At 41.4% G+C, this 20028-nt stretch overlaps 1 protein-coding gene across 1 annotated transcript; it reads left to right on the top strand.

The window, feature by feature from the left end:
* The first annotated feature begins 13499 nt into the window (after nucleotides 1-13499).
* On the top strand, nucleotides 13500-19674 carry LOC124253052. Its single transcript, XM_046686773.1, has 4 exons — nucleotides 13500-13504; nucleotides 17619-17809; nucleotides 18059-18173; nucleotides 18545-19674. The coding sequence occupies exons 1-4, from the start codon at nucleotides 13500-13502 to the stop codon at nucleotides 19128-19130; spliced, it is 897 nt and encodes a 298-aa protein (XP_046542729.1). The 3' UTR covers nucleotides 19131-19674.
* Nucleotides 19675-20028: the final 354 nt, after the last annotated feature.

Below are 20028 nucleotides of genomic sequence, written 5' to 3'. Positions count from 1 at the left end.
CAAAATATGTAGTATAAATGGCAGTTAAAGTTGCGGATGTCTGAGGGGAAGTGCCTCGATTACCAGTTTTGAACTGAGAGGTGAGGCAGCATGTAAAATTAAGCCATGTTTGGCGCAGATAGTAGTCTCCCTTGCACCGTACACCGTGAGCATGAGAATACGTCCGGTACAGTGACAGTATTGACTGACAAACGCCGCACCTCGCATGTGAGGTGTCTGTGTACTGCTACTACCAGTGTAGTGGAGCGCAACCTGACGGAGTAGTCTCCCTTGCATCATTCCCCACGATCAACAGTTTCACCATCCAGAGTGACAGTATTCCTGTGATTGTTGTTGAATGAACGCGGCACACGAACAGTGCGCTGTCAGCAGCGAGTGTGGTAGACCAAACCTTGCCTGAGTAATCTTCCTTCCACCATTTATACCATGCCCTTGTGTACATGCTCTCAGAGCGCTGATGTGGCTACAGTCATATTCCCTAACAATCATAATGCTACATTTATAATGACCCAATAATGATCCAAAGAATCCCGTGGGTTGTCTCTTGGTGATATAGTGAATATACTTGTCAACACCCCATGAAGACTTTCAAGTAGAAATATACACAAGTAGAAATCATATAATATAGTTTCTCAAAACCGAAATAAATCAAGACCTAGATGAAAACACAAACACGCATAAAGTGAAAGGAAATTTATCTAGTACACAAACACTTGTCACGCACGAAAAGTGAGTGAGTGAGTGAGTTTAGTTTTTACGCCGCACACAGCAATATTCCAGTTACATGGCGGCGGTATGTAAATAATCGAGTCTCCACCAGACAATCCAGTGATCAATAGCACAAACATCGACCTACGCAATTCGGATACCATGATATGTGTCAACCAAGTCAGCGAGCCTGACCACCCGATCCCGTTCGTCTCCTCTTCCGGCAAGCATGGGTTACTGAAGATCAATTCTAACCCGGGTCTTCACGGATCTATGCACGAAAAGGTGTATGCGAGATAGTGAATAGTGTGTGGAGATGTTTTATAAACTGAATTTAAAGTTAACATCAGTGATTGGTCACAAATGAAGCCGTCGAATGATGATGCTGCATTGCAGTTGTTTGGGACATGCCTAACATAATCCCTGTAAGAAATAGAAAAGCAATGCTGTACAAACACCGGAATGGAAACAGGTGTTTGTGCCAGTTTTTTGTTGTGTGTGTGTGTGTGTGTGTGTGTGTGTGTGTGTTTTTGTGTGTGTGTTTGTTTTGTGTGCGTGTGTGTGTGTGTGTGTGTGTGTGGAGGTGTGTGTGTGTGTGTGTGGGTGTGTGTGTGTGTGTGTTGGTCTGCAACTTGACATGATGGCAACAACAGGCTTCTTGGGCTAACTTGGAAATGGCCCAAGTCTCAGTCATGACATAATGACTGACAAGGTTGACATAAGTGAATATACTGAACTGCAACGGACATCATTTTAGAAAACAGGCGCTACCTACCAGTCGGATATTTAATAGGTTCAGGTGACAATACCATTGCACAGTAGCATACCCTGATCCCCAAACACAGTTCACGACTTGTTAGTCAGAGAAATAAAACTAATCTCTGTTGAATGGTGGTGTGTGGTCGAATCAGTAAAAGTTAAGCAACGTTGAGCGCGGAGTGTCGTTGGATGGGTGACCGTGTTTGGCAACTTGACTCCCGAGAGTTGCTAGGACTTCAGTCCTGCCCCACAATCAAGCACATCTGATACATGTAATCTCACCCTCGGACAGTGAGTTTGTTCAAAATAGCCCTGTTCACCCAGCAGAAAAGTGGGTATCCGGTGGGATAAGTCATGTGACTATAATCTTCAAGCGCCTAACAGGCAGCTTGGGTTATCCGGGGTGATAATGTGCTGTGCTATTGATTGTTGGCGCTGTCAGTTTTCTAGTGTGGAGTTGGGCGTTATACAAATGGACACATTATTATCATAATGACGTACAGGCGAGATATGTGTACTTGACAGTTCTCAGTCTAGTTTCACCCTACAATAATGCTTCAGCTGATGATGCCACATGCAGGTGTTTCTCATGGCCCCGAAGTGAGTGAGTGAGTTGGGTTGTAAGTTGTTTAACAATCTATCATTAAAATATTGACACAGTTCACTGTTTGTTACGAGGGAGGAGTGCAGAGAAAGGGACAGCCAGGTGTTCGAGAACGGATGGAGACGGCACAGCACAGGTTAATGAATAAATAACTTTGTCTGTGAACGTGCTTCGCGAACACCTGCCTGTCCCTTTATCTGCACTCCTACCTCGTAACAAACAGTGAACTGTGTCAATATTTTAATGATAGTTTGTTAAACAACTTTTTTATTTTAGGACAAGAATTCTGCAAAAACCTCACAGAGTGGATATGATGTTTTGATTATGATCAGCGTTTCATTGAGTATGTTATGTTTATTAGTTTTCGAGTTAGATTGCAATTCATCGGTCCGCTTTTGAGCCAAACGGACTGTACATACAATTATGACATGACATAAACAGATGCATAGAATGCTATACCTATACAGGAGTTCTTTAAATTTGTTGTCACATCTTGATCACAATGGTCATGCTGGTTCGTAAACGATTAATAAATAAGTTTCCTGTCGACACTAAAATACATGCCGCTTTCCTCAGAGAGCAGTTTGTATTAGTCATGTCTGTCACGGTTGGGTGGGTAACTGAAAATTATGCACAGCGCAGTACAGTAGGCCCTACTACCAAGGGCAATGTAAACTGACGAGAGAAAGTGCATTATGATATGAGCTTTAAAGTGTCAGACCAAATCAGTTAATGGAGCATGACCACATCGCGCGATGGCTGACTGTAATGGCATGCTTGAGTACAAAGATTGTACATATATAGATGAGTAACACTTATGACACAATGGACAGTGAATCAGCTGTTTGTGACATGTACACATTGGCTACGACGCAAATTGACTAGCGGGAACCAGACGCCATGCATTTCTATCACATAAAATGTTGATGATAGCAACTGTCACCATAGTTCAATTTCGATTTGTTGTAACACCCTGGCTGATCAAAGTTACCAAATTCAGGCCCGTAGCAAGCCATTGTTTCGTGTAAGCCCGATAGGTTGCAAAGCTATATGTTTAGATAGTATTGAGGGCTTGCCCAACCTTTTTAGCAACAATCACGTGGAAGCCCGGGCTTTTTTAATGGTAGCTACTCCTTCAAATCGTCCTTAATCTTTATAGAAACCAGTATTATACAGAGTACAAGATAAGAATAAACATTCCCGAATATTTCAACGCTACGCTGTCATCCACATTGAAAGACTGTGGTGAAAGATATTGTCACAAAGATTGTGAACACCAAAGGACAGACTGGTTCGTGAACTATCAATAAATCATCATTATATTTCCTGTCGACAATATGATGCAAGCAGATTTCCTCGAGAGAGAGCAGTTTGCATTAGTCATGTATGTCACGGTGGGCCGGTAGCTACATATAAATATGCACAGCGCAGTACAGTAGGCCCTACTACCAAGTGCAATTGACACTGACGAGCGAAAGTGCATTATGTTATAAGGTTTACAATATCAGACCATATCACTTAATGGAGAATGTCCACATCACACGATGACTGACCAATAATACACTTGTGTACAAAGTTGGCCATGTCGTGAAAAGCGTCAAAATTCATAGACAAAGTTCAACATCTTGATATAACACACGTCCCTGTCGCTGATACAACACACACGTCCCTGTCGTGATACAACATACACGTCATTGTCATGATACAACACACACGTCCCTGTCGTGATACAACACACACGTCCTGTCATGATACAACACACACGTCCCTGGCATGAGAGAACACACACGTCCCTGTCATGATACAACACACACGTCCCTGGCGTGAAACAACACACACACGTCCCTGTCATGATACAACAACACACGTCCCTGTCGTGATACAACACACACGTCCATGTCGTGATACAACACACACGTCCCTGTCGTTATACAACACACGTCCCTGTCATGATACAACACACACGTCCCTGTCATGATACAACACACACGTCCCTGTCATGATACAGTACACGTCCCTGTCGTTATACAACACACACGTCCCTGTCATGATACAATACACACACGTCCCTGTCGTGATACAACACACACGTCCCTGTCGTGATACAACACACACGTCCCTGTCATGGTTCAACATACACGTCCCTGTCGTGATACAACACACACGTCCCTGTCATGATACAACACACACGTCCCTGTCGTTATACAACACACAGGTTCTTGTCGTGAAACATCACACATGTCCCTGTTGTGAAACAACACACATCCCTGTCGAGATACAACACACGTCCCTGTCGTGATACAACACACACGTCCCTGTCGTGATACAACACACACGTCCCTGTCGTGATACAACACACACGTCCCTGTCGTGATACAACACACGTCCCTGTCATGATACAACACACACGTCCCTGTCGTGATACAAAACACACGTTCCTGTCGTGATACAACACACACGTCCCTGTCGTGATACAACACACACGTCCCTGTCGTGATACAACACACACGTCCCTGTCGTGATACAACACACACGTCCCTGTCATGGTACAACACACACGTCCCTGTCGTGATACAACACACGTCCCTGTCATGATACAACACACGTCATTGTCGTGATACAAAACACACGTTCCTGTCGTGATACAACACACACGTCCCTGTCGTGATACAACACACACGTCCCTGTCATGATACAACACACGCGTCCCTGTCGTGATACAACACACATGTCCCTGTCGTGACATTCACATTTGAACCTAGTTTAAATAATTCAATGGAAATTAAATGCAAGTCTTAGGCCATGAGAGATGAAACTGTTTTCTAGTTTCAGCTTGATAATTATAACTAAATGTAAATCTATTCTGGAATGTCAAACCTGTGCCTCAATTTCAGGAAAATAAAAATAAACAGGACATGATATATAACTGAATACATGTTATTCAGGGACGTGTGTTGTTTAACGCCTCACTCAGCAATATCCCAGCTATATGCCTGGACCCAACATTCCAGTGATTGACAGCCTGAGCATCTATACCATTGGGATACGTTTCAATCCGATACCGTTAGTCTCCTCTTACGACATGGGTTACTGAAGACCACTCTAAACCGGACCTTCGTGCATTATTTACTTAATAAAATCATTTGATGTTTGAAAACTGGCGTAGTGGATAACAGTCTAACACTCACCCAGTGCCATGGCCATTCATTTCCTAGTAGATCTCGATTAATAATGATAATAATTATTCATTTATATAGCGCCTAGTATCCATTTGACTAGTTGCTCACTGGACGCTGTAATCAGAATCTGATTATTATTAACCCGGATAACCCAAGCTGCATGTGAGACGCTAGAAGGTTAATAGTCACATGACTTATCTCACCGGGTACCCATTTTCTGCTGGGTGAAGAGTAGCAAGTTGAACAAACACATTTGCCTAAGGTGAGACTACATGTATCACATGTGCTTCGTTGTGGGGCAGGACTGAAGTCTTAGAAACTTTCAAGCTACCAAACGCAGTCACCCATCCAAGGACTCTCCGCGCTCGACGTTGCTCATTTTCAACTGATTTGTGAACGGAGCTCTACGCACAGGACCACACACCACACAATCTCTACAGAATCTCCAGGAAGTCCGGTTTAGATGATACAAGATGGTTAATGTGCAGGGGTTGGCGATGAACTGACCCTGGGATTTGAAATTAAAATAGTGTCGACACTGGTTAAGAAAAACTAATTCAAATTGCCTTAAATCGTGGTGCAAATAATTTCTACAATGCTTATAAATGATTAAAATATGGAAATAATTGTAAATACAAAAATATGACACACACATGTCTTTTCACCAAATGAATCTTTTGAGCATAGGTGAACAGAAAATGTATCAATACACATCTGAGGGACATTGATATTCTATATATTCGACTTGAAACATGTACATTACAACAACACATTCGTAAAGTCTGAACAACAACACTGGTATCACTTGACGGCAGAGATGAAAATATCTCAGTAGATGGTTGTAATCAGCATACCTTGAAACTGTATGTTAAATATGTGAACCTATCCCCTGCCCATAACAATGGAAGACACAAAACCCTGTCCACATCCATAAGGAATCTCTGCTAAAAGGAGATTTGATTGTACTATATATCATGGGTATATATTTGTATATATTTGTTTCGAGTAAGACGTGCATATATTGTGTGGGAATGTCACTGGTTAGTTACACAGTATACGGCACAGAGATATGGATGGACATTGCGACTCTCCTCACCATCGGGTCAGGTGCTTCTCACGCCTCGAGTCAGGTGCTTCTCACGCCTTCACAGTGTCAGATATTATTATCTTTAGGTTGTGCACCTGCATGTGCGTTATAGGAAATGCACTTTGTTCAATCGGCGACATGGACTGACAACTGCACATTGCACTATGCCATTACATTGACGCTATCTGGTTTCAACTGTCAGCCATCTATATGACTAAAGTCAATGGGATATACACAATATTCTACTAATTAATGAATTGCAACAGATATCACGTCGCTGCCATGAAATTATACTTGGCCCCAAGAAGATTGATGAATAAAATCTAGTTCAGGTAGTTCACGGTTACTTGACATATTATCGTGATATGGAAGCTTTCAAAACAAATGTAAATGTACTTTCAAATGTCGAAAGTGCGTCTTTGTTTCGTGGAAATGAAAATTAATTTACAATCACCATCCAAGCAACATATATGGTAAAATTCACACTGAAAAGTTTGAAAGATGTACAATGTTGCCTGTCGTCCTAAAACTCTAATGAGGGGAAGCATTAGCTAACAACGCATAACCCATGGCTATGAACTAATAATGAACATAATAATAACTTATCAAGGCCACTTATTGGCACGATAACCTGTCTGGCGCTCCATGAACCACGTTTCAATAGAACAAGTTTCTTTCGGATGTATTTTATTGTAGTTCACCGTTACTTGACATTTGTTCCTGAAATAGAAGTTTAAGTTTCAAAACACACATTAATGGATTGTAATGGGCATTACGTCGCTGCCACGGAATTATTCTTGGCCCACACGAATAATAATGAACACTTGTTCAAGTAGTTCACTGTTATTTGACATTTGTCCAGAAATAGAAGCTTAAATTTTAAAACAAATGTAAATGTACTTTCAAATGCCGAAAAAGTTTCCTTGTCTCGTGGAAATGAAAATGAATTTACAATTTATAAAAATTGAAATACGTATAATGCTGCACTACTTTCTATAACCTTTATCAAGGGAAACCATATAAGCTAGTTCTTTCGGAATTAAATGGTCCGATACAACACACAACGCATGGCTATAAACTAAAATGCTATTAAGGTTCTTGGAGGGTTCGACTAGGCAGCGTTTCCTGGGAGAAGTCCCATTCGCCGTCCGCGGTGCGTGTGGAGGGGCAAGGGCCCTGAGCTGATGATGAACCTTACTTTTCTGACTGTGCCAGGATCACCCGAACCCTCTCTGCTGCAGGTTTTATCTTAATCTGTAAAACATAACTGATCAAGGACAACTTTGTGTCAGGCTAGCATGGCACTTCAATAGAAATGTTTGTTTTGCATGTGTTGAAATGGAGTGGTCAAGTGAGCGGGTTAAGGTTTACCACTATTCATCACATCACGGTACACCAGATACAGGCTTCACAGTCTGTACCCTGTGGAGAGTCAAACCCAGGTCTTAAGCGTGAAACAATGTCGAAAATGTCGAGTCTGGCGAGCGAACGCTTTAACCATTAGGCTACCCCACCGCCCCGGAATCATAAAGGAATAGGTAAAGAGGTAATGTGTTTTCATTATGAGTGAGTGAGTATGGTTTTACGCCGCGTTTAGCAATATTCCAGCCACATCACGGCGGGGACACCAGAAATGGGCTTCACACATCGTACCCATGTGGGGTATTCTTCATGAACCATGCCTAAACTATTTACATTCAACATGTGTAAGTATAAAGTAATCTAGGTGATCTATGCATTGCCTGTCTCTTGCTTCCGTATCACACTATTATAGGCTTATATTGTACTGTGGTACTGATATCTGCATGTGATTACAAATATACCTTGCTTGGTACGTTTCGCATGCAATAGCGTATTCGTCACATGGAGGTACCTTTATTAGAACTGTGTGTGCAGCTATGAGAAGAAGTGCTGCCACCCTAAATAAGACTCAATAATATGTCAGAAAATGTATCAAAACATAACAAGGGATTAGTCTGCAGCACGTAGCCCCTTGAGTCCAGCTGCTGCGAGATTCCGATTTAGTATCTTGAAACCCGACAACACCATAACACATGGCCTTGCATGAAGTTCACAATATTGTCATAGTTCAGTACAACCACCATTGAGGTACAAACACCTAAATAATGTTCGACACGACAAACATGACATTACTCTCATGTCAGCTTGAGTTTTTACCCCATATGAAACTACGTCAATTTGGAGGAATTCACGTATTCGTGTATTAATTTGTGAAAACATCTTTACAAAGAGATATGGTTGTGAATATTTCCGGAAAGAGAAACAGAAACATAATACCGACAGGAATGAAATAAAACTAATGTCTATTCAGTTGAATGCTTGCCCTTCACCTTTTGCAATGTAGTTTGTTTTGTGTGAGTTTTCACGTGATTCCATATTAACATTTCGTATTTATTAGTTTCTACATAACAAATAAATGCACCAGTGGGTCATGCATTTTCTGGAAAATTATTCACTTGACTGTCCGGATTACGTACAGGCTGCAGTCCCACGTTAACTACAGAGAGTTTGACCAGAAATACTGTTATGCGAATTGTGTAAATGGCGGGTGTTACAGGGGGAGGAGGACATGTTTACCCTCTTGAGAACACCTGGTGTCCTCACCGACTTTCATGATCCACCCATGTAATTTCCCAGTTATAGTGCCTGCTACGCCAAATTCAGTCTGCTTTGGGAGGTAATCCAGGCTGGTTATGTTACTACATGAACGTTTTATTAGACTGAATAATATGTTTCGGGGAGAAACAACAACAAAAGCTTGAACATCAAAACATATGATGATTTCTCCGACATTTGACCACCCTCTCTTGTCCCACAGACAAGATATATCTTAAAACCTTATTTTGAGTGAAATTGATCAGTTACAGCACACGGCTGCTCATCCGATGAGGTTGCCGACAAGTACCTATTTCCCCTACCGATACGGTATTTGATGAGAACATGGATCCCTCAGTGTCAGTGGTTAGCCTAAGACAAACCCCAAACCACCTGTGCACATTGTATATTTGCAAATGGTCTGTAACTGTCGACTCAACGGTTAAATAATTCTGTGTGAAGACAAATCAATATAGCTGTTAGCCAGAATCCTTTCCATTGAATCAGAATGCGTAAAGATCTAGCATAATAGTTAGACTGTAAGTTACCCATCACCTTTCTATTAACAACATTCTAAGCCTGCTCCACTTGTCACGCGCCAACGCCTCATATCAAGGTTGTGATGACATAACCACGGAGTCGATACAGCAGAGAATTGTGGAGAACTCACAAGGTAGCCGTCATTCATATATATATAGCTATTACGTCCCCACTGTGTAGTTATGGACAAAGACATTTTCGACATTTTAAACTACGCGTTTGCCGTGTCACTGTGAACTGGGACAGGCTGCGATGCATTATATTTAATACGAGAAAGCTGGATACAAATCTTGTCAACCTCAAAACAAGTTTTCATCACTACTGTAAAATTGTACCTTGTCCCAATTTGAGATGAATCCTCGAAAGAAAAACATGCATTCAACTTTGATTTCATATTTGAATTGAAATGAAATGCAAATATAAACCTATTTTGGAATCTTAAATGCATGTTGTTATATCAGGAAATTAAAACGTATTTAATAGCAATAGAGTATTGTGTGTGCTGCAGCTAGCAAAGCTTCAATTTCCGTATGTGGTGAAAAAATCTGCGTCCATAATTACTTTCCATGCTCAATACATTTTGAAATATGCAGGTTCTAGTACTTTCAATGTTTTTCTTTCTTTCTGAAAGCCACACGCTGTTCGGTTAGAATGCAATGTGCAAATATAACTTTATCCGAAACATGTTTGTGAAACACCACTCAGTAGCCATATTCCTGGCTATGTGCGGAAACACAGCATGAAACTGTCACCCCACACAATCACCTATGTTCTCTTTTACGATGATCGCTGCTTTGCTCATTTTGGACTTTGATAGTTGTGTTGTATATATAGATCTGCCACCTGCAACCTCACCAGAGACTTACTGATGGATCGCCTATGAGTAAAGGCATCCGCAACACTACCAGCAGTATGGGGAATATGAAAGGCAACCTCTGTACGCGTGTGCTGTCAGGAGCAGTGATGTATGTACGTATGTATGTATGTATGGATGTATATGTATGTATGTATGTATGTATGTATGTATGTATGTATGTATGTATGTATGTATATGTATGTATGTATGTATGTATGTATGTATGTATGTATGTATGTATGTATGTATGTATGTATGTATGTATGTATGTATGTATGTATGCATGTATGTATGCATGTATGTATGCATGCATGTATGTATGTATGTATGTATGTATGTATGTATGTATGTGTGTGTGTGTGTGTGCGTGTGCGTGCGTGTGTGCGTGCGTGTGTGTGTGTTTATGTATCCATGTATGTATGTATGTATATGTGTGTGTATGTATGTATGTATGTATGTATGTATGTATGTATGTATGTATGTATGGATGTGTATGGATGGATGGATGGATGTGTGTGTGTGTGTGTATGTATGTGTGTATGTATGTATGTATGTATGTATGTATGTATGTATGTATGTATGTATGTATGTATGTATGTATGTATGTATGTATGGATGTATGTATGTATGTATGTATGTATGTATGTGTATGCATGCATGCATGCATGCATGTATGTGTATGTATGTATGTGTATGCATGCATGCATGCATGCATGCATGCATGCATGCATGTATGCATGTATGTATGTATGTATGTATGTATGTATGTATGTATGTATGTATGTATGTATGTATGTATGTATGTATGTATGTATGTATGTATGTATGTATGTATGTATGTATGTATGCTCACTCCAACGGCTGGGGCAAGTGACGAATACCACATGTGACAGAAGGAATCAATGGTGGTCAAGGGTACTGCTGATTTCGTCGACATTATTCATCTTGCTAATATTTTCCAATAATTCATGACACTATACTGATCCCTTTGCCAAAGTCTGTCTCAGTTCCTAAATCATATTATTCCCCGCTCGGACCCATCTGTAACGACAGTAAATCAATAAAATCCAGATTATCCTCAGGTTCAGGTCTGAATCCTACTGGGGTTCGTTTTCAGTCTAAAGGGGTGTGTGTGTTTTGCTCCGAATGAAACATCCAATACCCACCCAATACATTCTGGGACTGCTATAAACTCTGCACCACGTTACTTTGGTTAGCGATTGTGTCATTGCTGAAGGAACATGAACTGCCTGCTCATTCCACATATTATATTTGTATACTGAGTCAAAAAAGAAACTTCACAAAATGTAATTTGAAAATAATGAATAATTTTTCTCTGATGATACATCTATGTATCCGAAATGGGATCCCTATCTTTCGACTCTAGAAAAACGTTAGCAAAACCCACTCAAACCCATCCATTCGTCGTGCAAATGACGTTAGTGCCAAATCAGGTTTTGCACGTGCAGTCGATCACGTGATCTTCGCATCGAAGTTTTTTTCATATGCACGTGTTTGCATTGGCCTCAAGAATTGAAAAACACTTTTAAACCACAGTTCTAACGGTACTTGAAATGCCACGATTGTCAAATGTGCAACGTGAACGTGCCGTTGGCATGTTGCAAGCAGGAAGATCAGTTATTGACGTCGCAAGAGCAATGGGATGCAGCCGTTGTACTGTGTGTATGACTTGCGAGGTCGTCTACAACAAAGTGGCACCACTTCTGATCGCCCAAGGTCGGGTCGTCCACGTGTGACGTCACGAGCAGAAGACCGTCAAATCGTCCTACGTCACCTATGTGACAGATTTCTGCTAGCTACACGAACCAGGGCTGAGATGTTTAGAGGTCGACTGTCCTCACAGACCATTCGAAATCGGTTGCGGGCTGCCAATCTCCATTCTCGACGTCCATATCGTGGCCCAATATTGACGCCGTTTCATCAACGTCAACGTCTGCTGTGGGCCCAACGTCACCTCCGATGGACCCAGAGAGACTGGAATCGAGTCGTCTTTAGCGATGAATCCAGGTTTACCCTCAGATTCGCGGACGGCAGGCATAGATTCTGGAGACGACGTCGTGAACGGTATGCCCAATGTTGTGTACAGGAAGTCGACAGATTCGGGGGCGGAAGTTGCATGGTGTGGGGTGCTTTCTGTGGGAACAACCGTTCCCGACTTCTGGTCATCCGTGGAAACCTCACAGCTGCTGCTTACCGCGACCAGGTGCTCACCCCTGAACTCGTTCCTTTCATGGCGGCTCATGGCCCAGGTCTACAGTTCCAGCATGATAATGCTCGGCCGCATACCGCGATGTTGACATGAAATTTCCTTCAAAACGCTGGAATCAACGTCATGGACTGGCCATCGAGGTCCCCTGACCTTAATCCAATAGAGCACGTTTGGGATGCACTTGGGAGAAGGCTTCGTGGTCTTAGGAACCAATCTCAGAATTTGCAGGAACTTGGTGCTGCCTTGCAAGAACAATGGCGCAGAATCCCCAACCACGTGTTCACAAGCATCAGGCAGTCGATGAGGAGACGGTGTTTGGCAGTGGTGAATGCGCGGGGCGGCCATACACGATATTGAACTGAGAAATTTTGCATTTTATTCTTGTGACTGTTATAGTGCCCTGAAGAAAGAATGTGTAGTTTCTTTGTTTACTCAGTATATTTGTTAGTTTGCAATATTCAATTTGTATGGCGACGGTCTGTAAATAATCGAATCCGTTATCCCCACCATTGTCTTGCTAATTAACATGGTCTGGTTATCCTCTTAATCCCTAAATAAACAACTTGCCCGACTGGCAAAGAGGAACACCCGTTATAAGCAGCAATGATAAATCTGCTTAAAACCAATCAGACATATTTCTCGTTAAAACAACCCTCAATATTACAATTAAAAGATAAAGCGCTTTTCTGTTCAGCTACAAATGATTTTTGAATTTTTAAGTTAAAGATTTAGGAAATGATATCTCAAGTAGTTTTACAAACTCCAGATTACGATATAAACTCACCAAGATACATACTTAGATAAGTTTTATTTCAGAACCGGTTAACACAACGACCATCAAAAGAAATCGGTTATCAACATTCACTAAACACAGGTAAGGGTCCGGTTGCAAAAGGTAACTGCTGTAAGAGGTTATGCCCATGAGGTACGTGATCACTTGCAACAGGTGACATATGTGTGCACGACGTCCACGTATCATCCAACAACTTCCTACACGTCAACTGAATCAAATGTGTCAGTAATGAGGGCAGCGCCACTGCTGGAATAATTAACGTTCGTCATGTGTTCTGGCGAGACCGGGTTCAATCTCGATATTCATGGCTAATCGAATCGAGTCTGGAGATATTGTAATGAGTGTTTTGTGGTCTTTGACGTTGTGCAGCATGATTGTGCTGGGATCACAATAAACTGTACTGCGCCCCAAATTGCTCATGTAGGCATCATTGAAACCCCCAATAGTTATTGTGCTATTGCTCGCTGTTCATGTCATTGTTTCATATTTCACGATGATAATGCTCATATGCCAGGATAGTGACCTTGTTCCCCAAAACAAGCGAAACACCCTGCCACGGCATAGTGCTCCCTCTTTAAGATTTCTTTTAGATAACTTTCTGGGACTTCTCTGGTGGGCACTGATACGTGGAAGAACATGGGCCAACTCATGACGAATACGTCAACGTCCAAACGTACGCACAACACTCAGGACTGCTCTCATTGATGCGTCGAACAAGAACCAACTCGTGAGACGCTTGCCTCGAATAATGTATATCTGGTCTAGTGATGTTGGACACTAAGAAACAAGAAACGAATTTGCTATCTAGTCGGCTACGTACAAGCAGATATGGCCAAATGCCATCTGTTTGGACCAGACGATGACGAAGACAAAGACTGATAAGAGAAGAAGCAGACAAGCGAAAACATAACCTGCTCTCATCAATACTGGATGCTAAACCCGTATACAAAAAGAGAAGAATCAGAGAAGCGAAAACATAACCTGCTCTCATCAATACTGGATACTACACCCGTATACAACAAGAGAAGAAGCAGAGAAGGAAAACATAACCTTCCCTCATCAATACTGGATACTACACCTGTATACAACAAGAGAAGAATCAGAGAAGCGAAAACATAACCTGCTCTCATCAATACTGGATGCTAAACCCGTATACAACAAGAGAAGAATCAGAGAAGCGAAAACATAACCTGCTCTCATCAATACTGGATACTACACCCGTATACAACAAGAGAAGAAGCAGAGAAGCGAAAACATAACCTTCCCTCATCAATACTGGATACTACACCCGTATACAACAAGAGAAGAATCAGAGAAGCGAAAACATAACCTGCTCTCATCAATACTGGATACTAAACCCGCGATAAAAGTGTCCTCGACATTACGAGACCAGGCATCTTGCAAAAAGAAGGACACAACGGATCAGGCAGTGGGATACGCTCATTATAAAAAGCAAGAAAATTATGTTGTGAATAACTTTGGTTATAATGATGTAACAAGAAAATGTGCTCACCTAAACTCCTACAGCTGCATGGAAGTTCACAGACAACATAATGGTGAGGATCTTCAAAAGACTACCATTTTGTTGTTGTTGCTTAATCCCGCACTCAACAATATTCCAGCTATGTGGCTGCTGACCCTTAAACTCTTCACAGAGTAAAGATACAGTAAAGATGTGAGAGACAAAGCATACATCAACATGGCCATATCTGATTTCCAAATGTCTGGGTTTGATGTTGCGTTCTAGGAATGAAGGACTGAGTGTTCGAATTAGGAGATAAACATCATGTGTTGGCCAATTTCCGGATGTTATTGAATATTTGAAGCACGTGAATTCATTAGAAACCGACGGTGGTATCGACACTGTAAACACAAAAGTAAACCAAAAAGGCCCACAAGGGTTTTACTGTCTGCACTCATTGACATCGAGTAGGGGTACAGCAGTGAAGTGTCATTAGCTGGCCAGGACAGGTTTATTCGTCTTTGACACTTACGGAACAGGTTTACGACAGAATCCTCTTCAACATCTTCAGTGCCAGGATTCCTTCCTACCAAATTGTCAGGAGCCGCGTACGTGAGGCTGGTATTCGTCCTAGGAGACCTTTGCTGGGGACCTATCCTCACACGACACAATCCGCAACAACATAGAAAAATGGTGTCGAAACCATCTCCAGTGGTCATTACAAAGGTTGAGAAGTGTCGTGTTCAGTGATGAGTCGCGGTATATGCTCAAGCGTCCTGACGGAAGAGCACGTGTGTACACACGGCGTCATGAACGGTATGCTTCCAACTACGTACAGGAAGTGGTCAGATTTGTTTCTGGCTTTGTGAGAAGAATATCAGAACATTTCTAGACAGTTCATCCGGAATCTGATCCAGTGGGAAAAGGCAACCATTGATGCTAATGGTGGTCACAGAAGATAGTGACTAATCTGTGACCTTGACCTTTCTGCACATGTCATTCGCTACGTCCCACCTCCACTTCCATTCGACAATTTCCATTTCGACAGTGTTTTCTATGTCACTGTCCTGTATCACTCAATAAGTATATGTCCATTTTCTTATATTATATTATATATTATATTATAAGATGTATTAAAATATCTCCATGAATAGTTCTGATACCAGGTTCTGTTCAACTAGTTTATCACATTTGACGGAAACGAAACTATATTAGGAAATAAAAATCAGGTTTTACCTAAGACGACTGGGCGACATATACCATTATACAATTATGCTACTCAAAGCCACTGTAAAATATGTCCAGAGACTGTCATGTAATGTGTCGTACGAGTATAATACATCTGGGAATGGATGCAGAGAGCATGTCCGTGATATCAATGTCATCATTACACAAACCGTTTGTATTAGTATGCATGAGGCACATATTGGCTGTTTTCCGACCTTGGCCACGGGAAGTTGAAACCACACTGAAACCACGACGTCCACGTAGCACTTGCTCAGTGTAGCCAGGAACACCAGAAACATCAGTTCAGTAGTGTTTTCATCTCCCATGTGCCCACACAGCTGAAGCTTAACTCAGTGGACAGGTACGTTTGTATTTGAACACCACCCATCGCACACCCGTCGATATGACATTCTCATTTATCTGATAATTGAAATCACGAAACCAATAAATCTGAGGCTTAATTTCACAGCACTTTAATTAAATGTTGTGTTATGATGGTTTCAGGACAGCGATGGACATTTGGGTGATACTGATTGTAGCACTGACGCTTTGTCAACACAAGGTAACTTTATATTCATTGGGTATTTTGCTTCAGTTAAACAAAAATATTTACATTTGTCGGAAAGACGAATGACATTCTGTGTTTTACAGTGAACACCAGTCTTTTTAATAGTGTGAACATATTTCTGGCCTCATGTATTCTGTCAATTTAGTTAATTTGTTGACTTGAGTTAATTTCGAGTGCACTGCTGGGGCATAAATCAGTAATATGAACATTTATCTAAACTTGTATTCAGACATACGAAATGATTTTTGTCTACAATAGACCAATCTTCTTTACAGCGGATAAGTGCACGGAGGGCCAACAGTGCTCAAACTGCTCAAGTACAACACAATACTGCAGCACAGATTGCTTTTCGGGGTATTTCGGCCTCAGGTGCACGTCCCGTTGCAGCGACCAATGCATAAACAGTAAATGTAGTCAGACGCTGCGTGGCACTTATAATTGTTCTGACGGTTGTGTACCTGGTTTCTATGGTACTCTATGCAATATCCCGTGCATACTTACGAAGAAAAAGTGCACACAATGTCCTCAAGGATGTGATGGAACGTTCTGCGATCTGACAACATCTTGTGTTTCTGGATGCCATGACCAATACTATGGGACCAACTGCAAGAATTGTTCACCCAGATGCCGACAGTGTAACAGGATAACAGGCAGATGTGACGTGTGTCATGATCCTTATCATGGCCTAGACTGTGAATACTCATGTGAACATTGTTCAACAACTGGTTGTGTACAGACATGCGCACCTGGGTTGTATGGACGTACATGTTCTTTAAGGTGCCACAAAGATTGTTTGTCTAATCCTACCACTATTTCTAATGACTCTTTGACAAACAATACTTCCCACACCTGCATATCTGAATGTCAAAGGTACAGTGGAGTGTGTATCAATGGTTGTGCAGATGACTGGTCTGGCCCACACTGTTCCTCGCCAAATAAATGTAACCCAAACTGTTTGGGTTGCAATGAGACGGGTGCCTGTGTTGAAGGGTGCCTGTCTGGTTACTATGGGGTGACTGTAAGCCTTGTCCGAGGACCTGTTTTAATTACACATGTTACCCAAACAACGGGTCTTGCGACAATGAGTGTATCCAAGGACAATATGGACATTTCTGTCAACTATCCTGCATAGACTGCCCAGGAGGAGCTTGTAATCCTAGTTCCGGGATATGTATTCAAGGTAAACGTTTAATTAGATCAAATGAAACACAGTCATGTCCCTACCTTCTTAAGTTATTAGAAACAACAACATTTGCCCGTAAAACAACACCATTTGGCCGTATCTCAGTATTAATGATACTGAGTAGACAGTATTTGTTCAGGAATAATTTGTTCGAAAGTACATTACAGACCTCACCCCATGCTGGGTCTGAATTTGAATGATTCCACAGCCTGCTACAACATTTAAGTTATAATTAATATTTTTCAGGAAGCACCGTGCATGTTTTTGGACCAGGACTAGCGACAGGATGTGTACTTCTTATAGTTTGTACTGTTTTTATACTTGTGCTTCATTTTCGTCGTCGCCGCCAAACTACAGAAAGGTTGGTATTTAAAATATTATTCTGAAAACAGTATGTTAAATTTATGACGTTAATGTTACTTCATAGAATATGATGTCTTATTTAGCAATCTTGAGACAAATCCATGTGCACTCTAGAACTATGACCGTAATCTGTCATGGTATCTCGGACAAATGCATTTGTTATCAATATGATAATGATACATGCATACCTGAGAAATCTGTTGGGATTATGAATCAGACGGGGTTTACACGAAAACGAATGGAATACCACAATTTCCAAAACATATTAACTTCTGAATGTAAACACTATTTATATACAACCTGTATGATACTAGTTTATTAGTGATCAATGGTAAATAGTACTATCAGCACTCATGTGTATATTTTCAGGAATCACCAAAGAGATGAGTCGATACTTACAGAGAGATCAGTGCAAGTGGAAACAGGAGAGTTCTACCCAGTGCATCGGTACTGGGATATAGATGATTATGATGAAGTATCTCAGCAGCAAGGACAGCAACAAGGACCGGTAGAGGAAGAAGATTACGAGGAAGTATCTCAGCAGCAAGGACAACAACAAGGACCGGCAGTGGAAGAAGATTACGAGGAAGTATCTCAACAGCATGGACAACAACAAGGACCGGCAGTGGAAGAAGATTACGAGGAAGTATCTCAGCAGCAAAGACAACAACAAGGACCGGTAGAGGAAGAAGTCAACAGTGACCCTGCACTTCCTGCTTTGGCCGACTTCTTTCCTGGGCCACATGACAGTGAATGTGATGATGGTATTCCTGTACTACCTGTGTGGGCTGATTACTTTCCCGGGTCCCAGGACACAGAAGACAACAATGGTGGTGACACATCACCTAGTTCAACGAGTGGTTCCCATTCATACACTCGCTTGATGAGGGATATGTTTGTTGATGATCCGATAACTGTAGTCACGTATATATCACCAACTGAAGACCTAGAGTAGCAATGGAAGATACTAATTACTCAAATACCGATACATCACTTTGAAAGTACGCGAGGCGTTAACTCTGGTTTGCCGAAATCATTAATCTCTGTTTGGTGATCGGCCGGTGGACTACCGTCCTCTGTGGTGCTTTCAGTTGCCTTCATGTTTATAATTTGTCAATTTTCTTCTCTTGCGTTGTATTCTTGGATTTTACTATGTTATGGCCTATGTTTGTAAAAGCTCGTTCACCGTTAAACGTGTTAGGTAACTTTGGCTTCCTGCGACAATGGGATTAGTTTGTTCAGCATATAAATTCCTCATGCATTCCAGTTAGGGGCGTGTGCTTATCCTTCGTTTTAATACCTGAATCTCAGATATTTGTTAGGTAATTAGTTTGCTTTTCGTGTTTTCAGGGTTTTTCACGCGATGAGTTAGGGTTTTGTCGACATTATGCATTTGTTTGTGATCATGGAATATGCTAATTAAGCTCAGACACTTCTGAGTTCCTCTTGTTAACTTAATCACCCGACGAAAATAAAACTGTAAATTGTCACCACTGTTATCATATGGCATTGATTTTTATTTTATTTCATATTATATATATACAATATAAACATGTATATACGCATATACTTAAACACAATGTCATACAGACACATACAAGAACATACATCGTACATACAAACATACGTGTGGAATGGAGTGATTTGGAAATGTTCATCGAAATGTCATTCTCTTCGCAATTATACAACATATAATATGTTGTTGCGCTCATATTTGTCGCCCTCGGTGTTTAGAAACTCTCTTTTATGGCCCACACCCGTGAAGATCCGGGTTAGAATTAATGTTCAGTAACCCATTCTGGTCTTTAGAGGTTACTAACGGGATCGGGTGGTCAGGCTCACTGACTTGGTTG

Source organism: Haliotis rubra, unplaced genomic scaffold (assembly GCF_003918875.1).
Source record: "Haliotis rubra isolate DU_JTF1 unplaced genomic scaffold, ASM391887v1 Scf530, whole genome shotgun sequence".
In the NCBI taxonomy this organism is placed as follows: Eukaryota; Metazoa; Mollusca; class Gastropoda; order Lepetellida; family Haliotidae; genus Haliotis; species Haliotis rubra.
The sequence above is the reverse complement of the archived record's forward strand: the minus strand, read 5'-3'. Positions and strand labels throughout refer to the sequence as shown.

Coding starts and splice junctions, on each gene's coding strand:
- LOC124253052 (XM_046686773.1), top strand. Junction 17,810..18,058: donor TTCCGGGATATGTATTCAAG/GTAAACGTTTAA, acceptor AATATTTTTCAG/GAAGCACCGTGCATGTTTTT. Junction 18,174..18,544: donor CGCCGCCAAACTACAGAAAG/GTTGGTATTTAA, acceptor GTATATTTTCAG/GAATCACCAAAGAGATGAGT.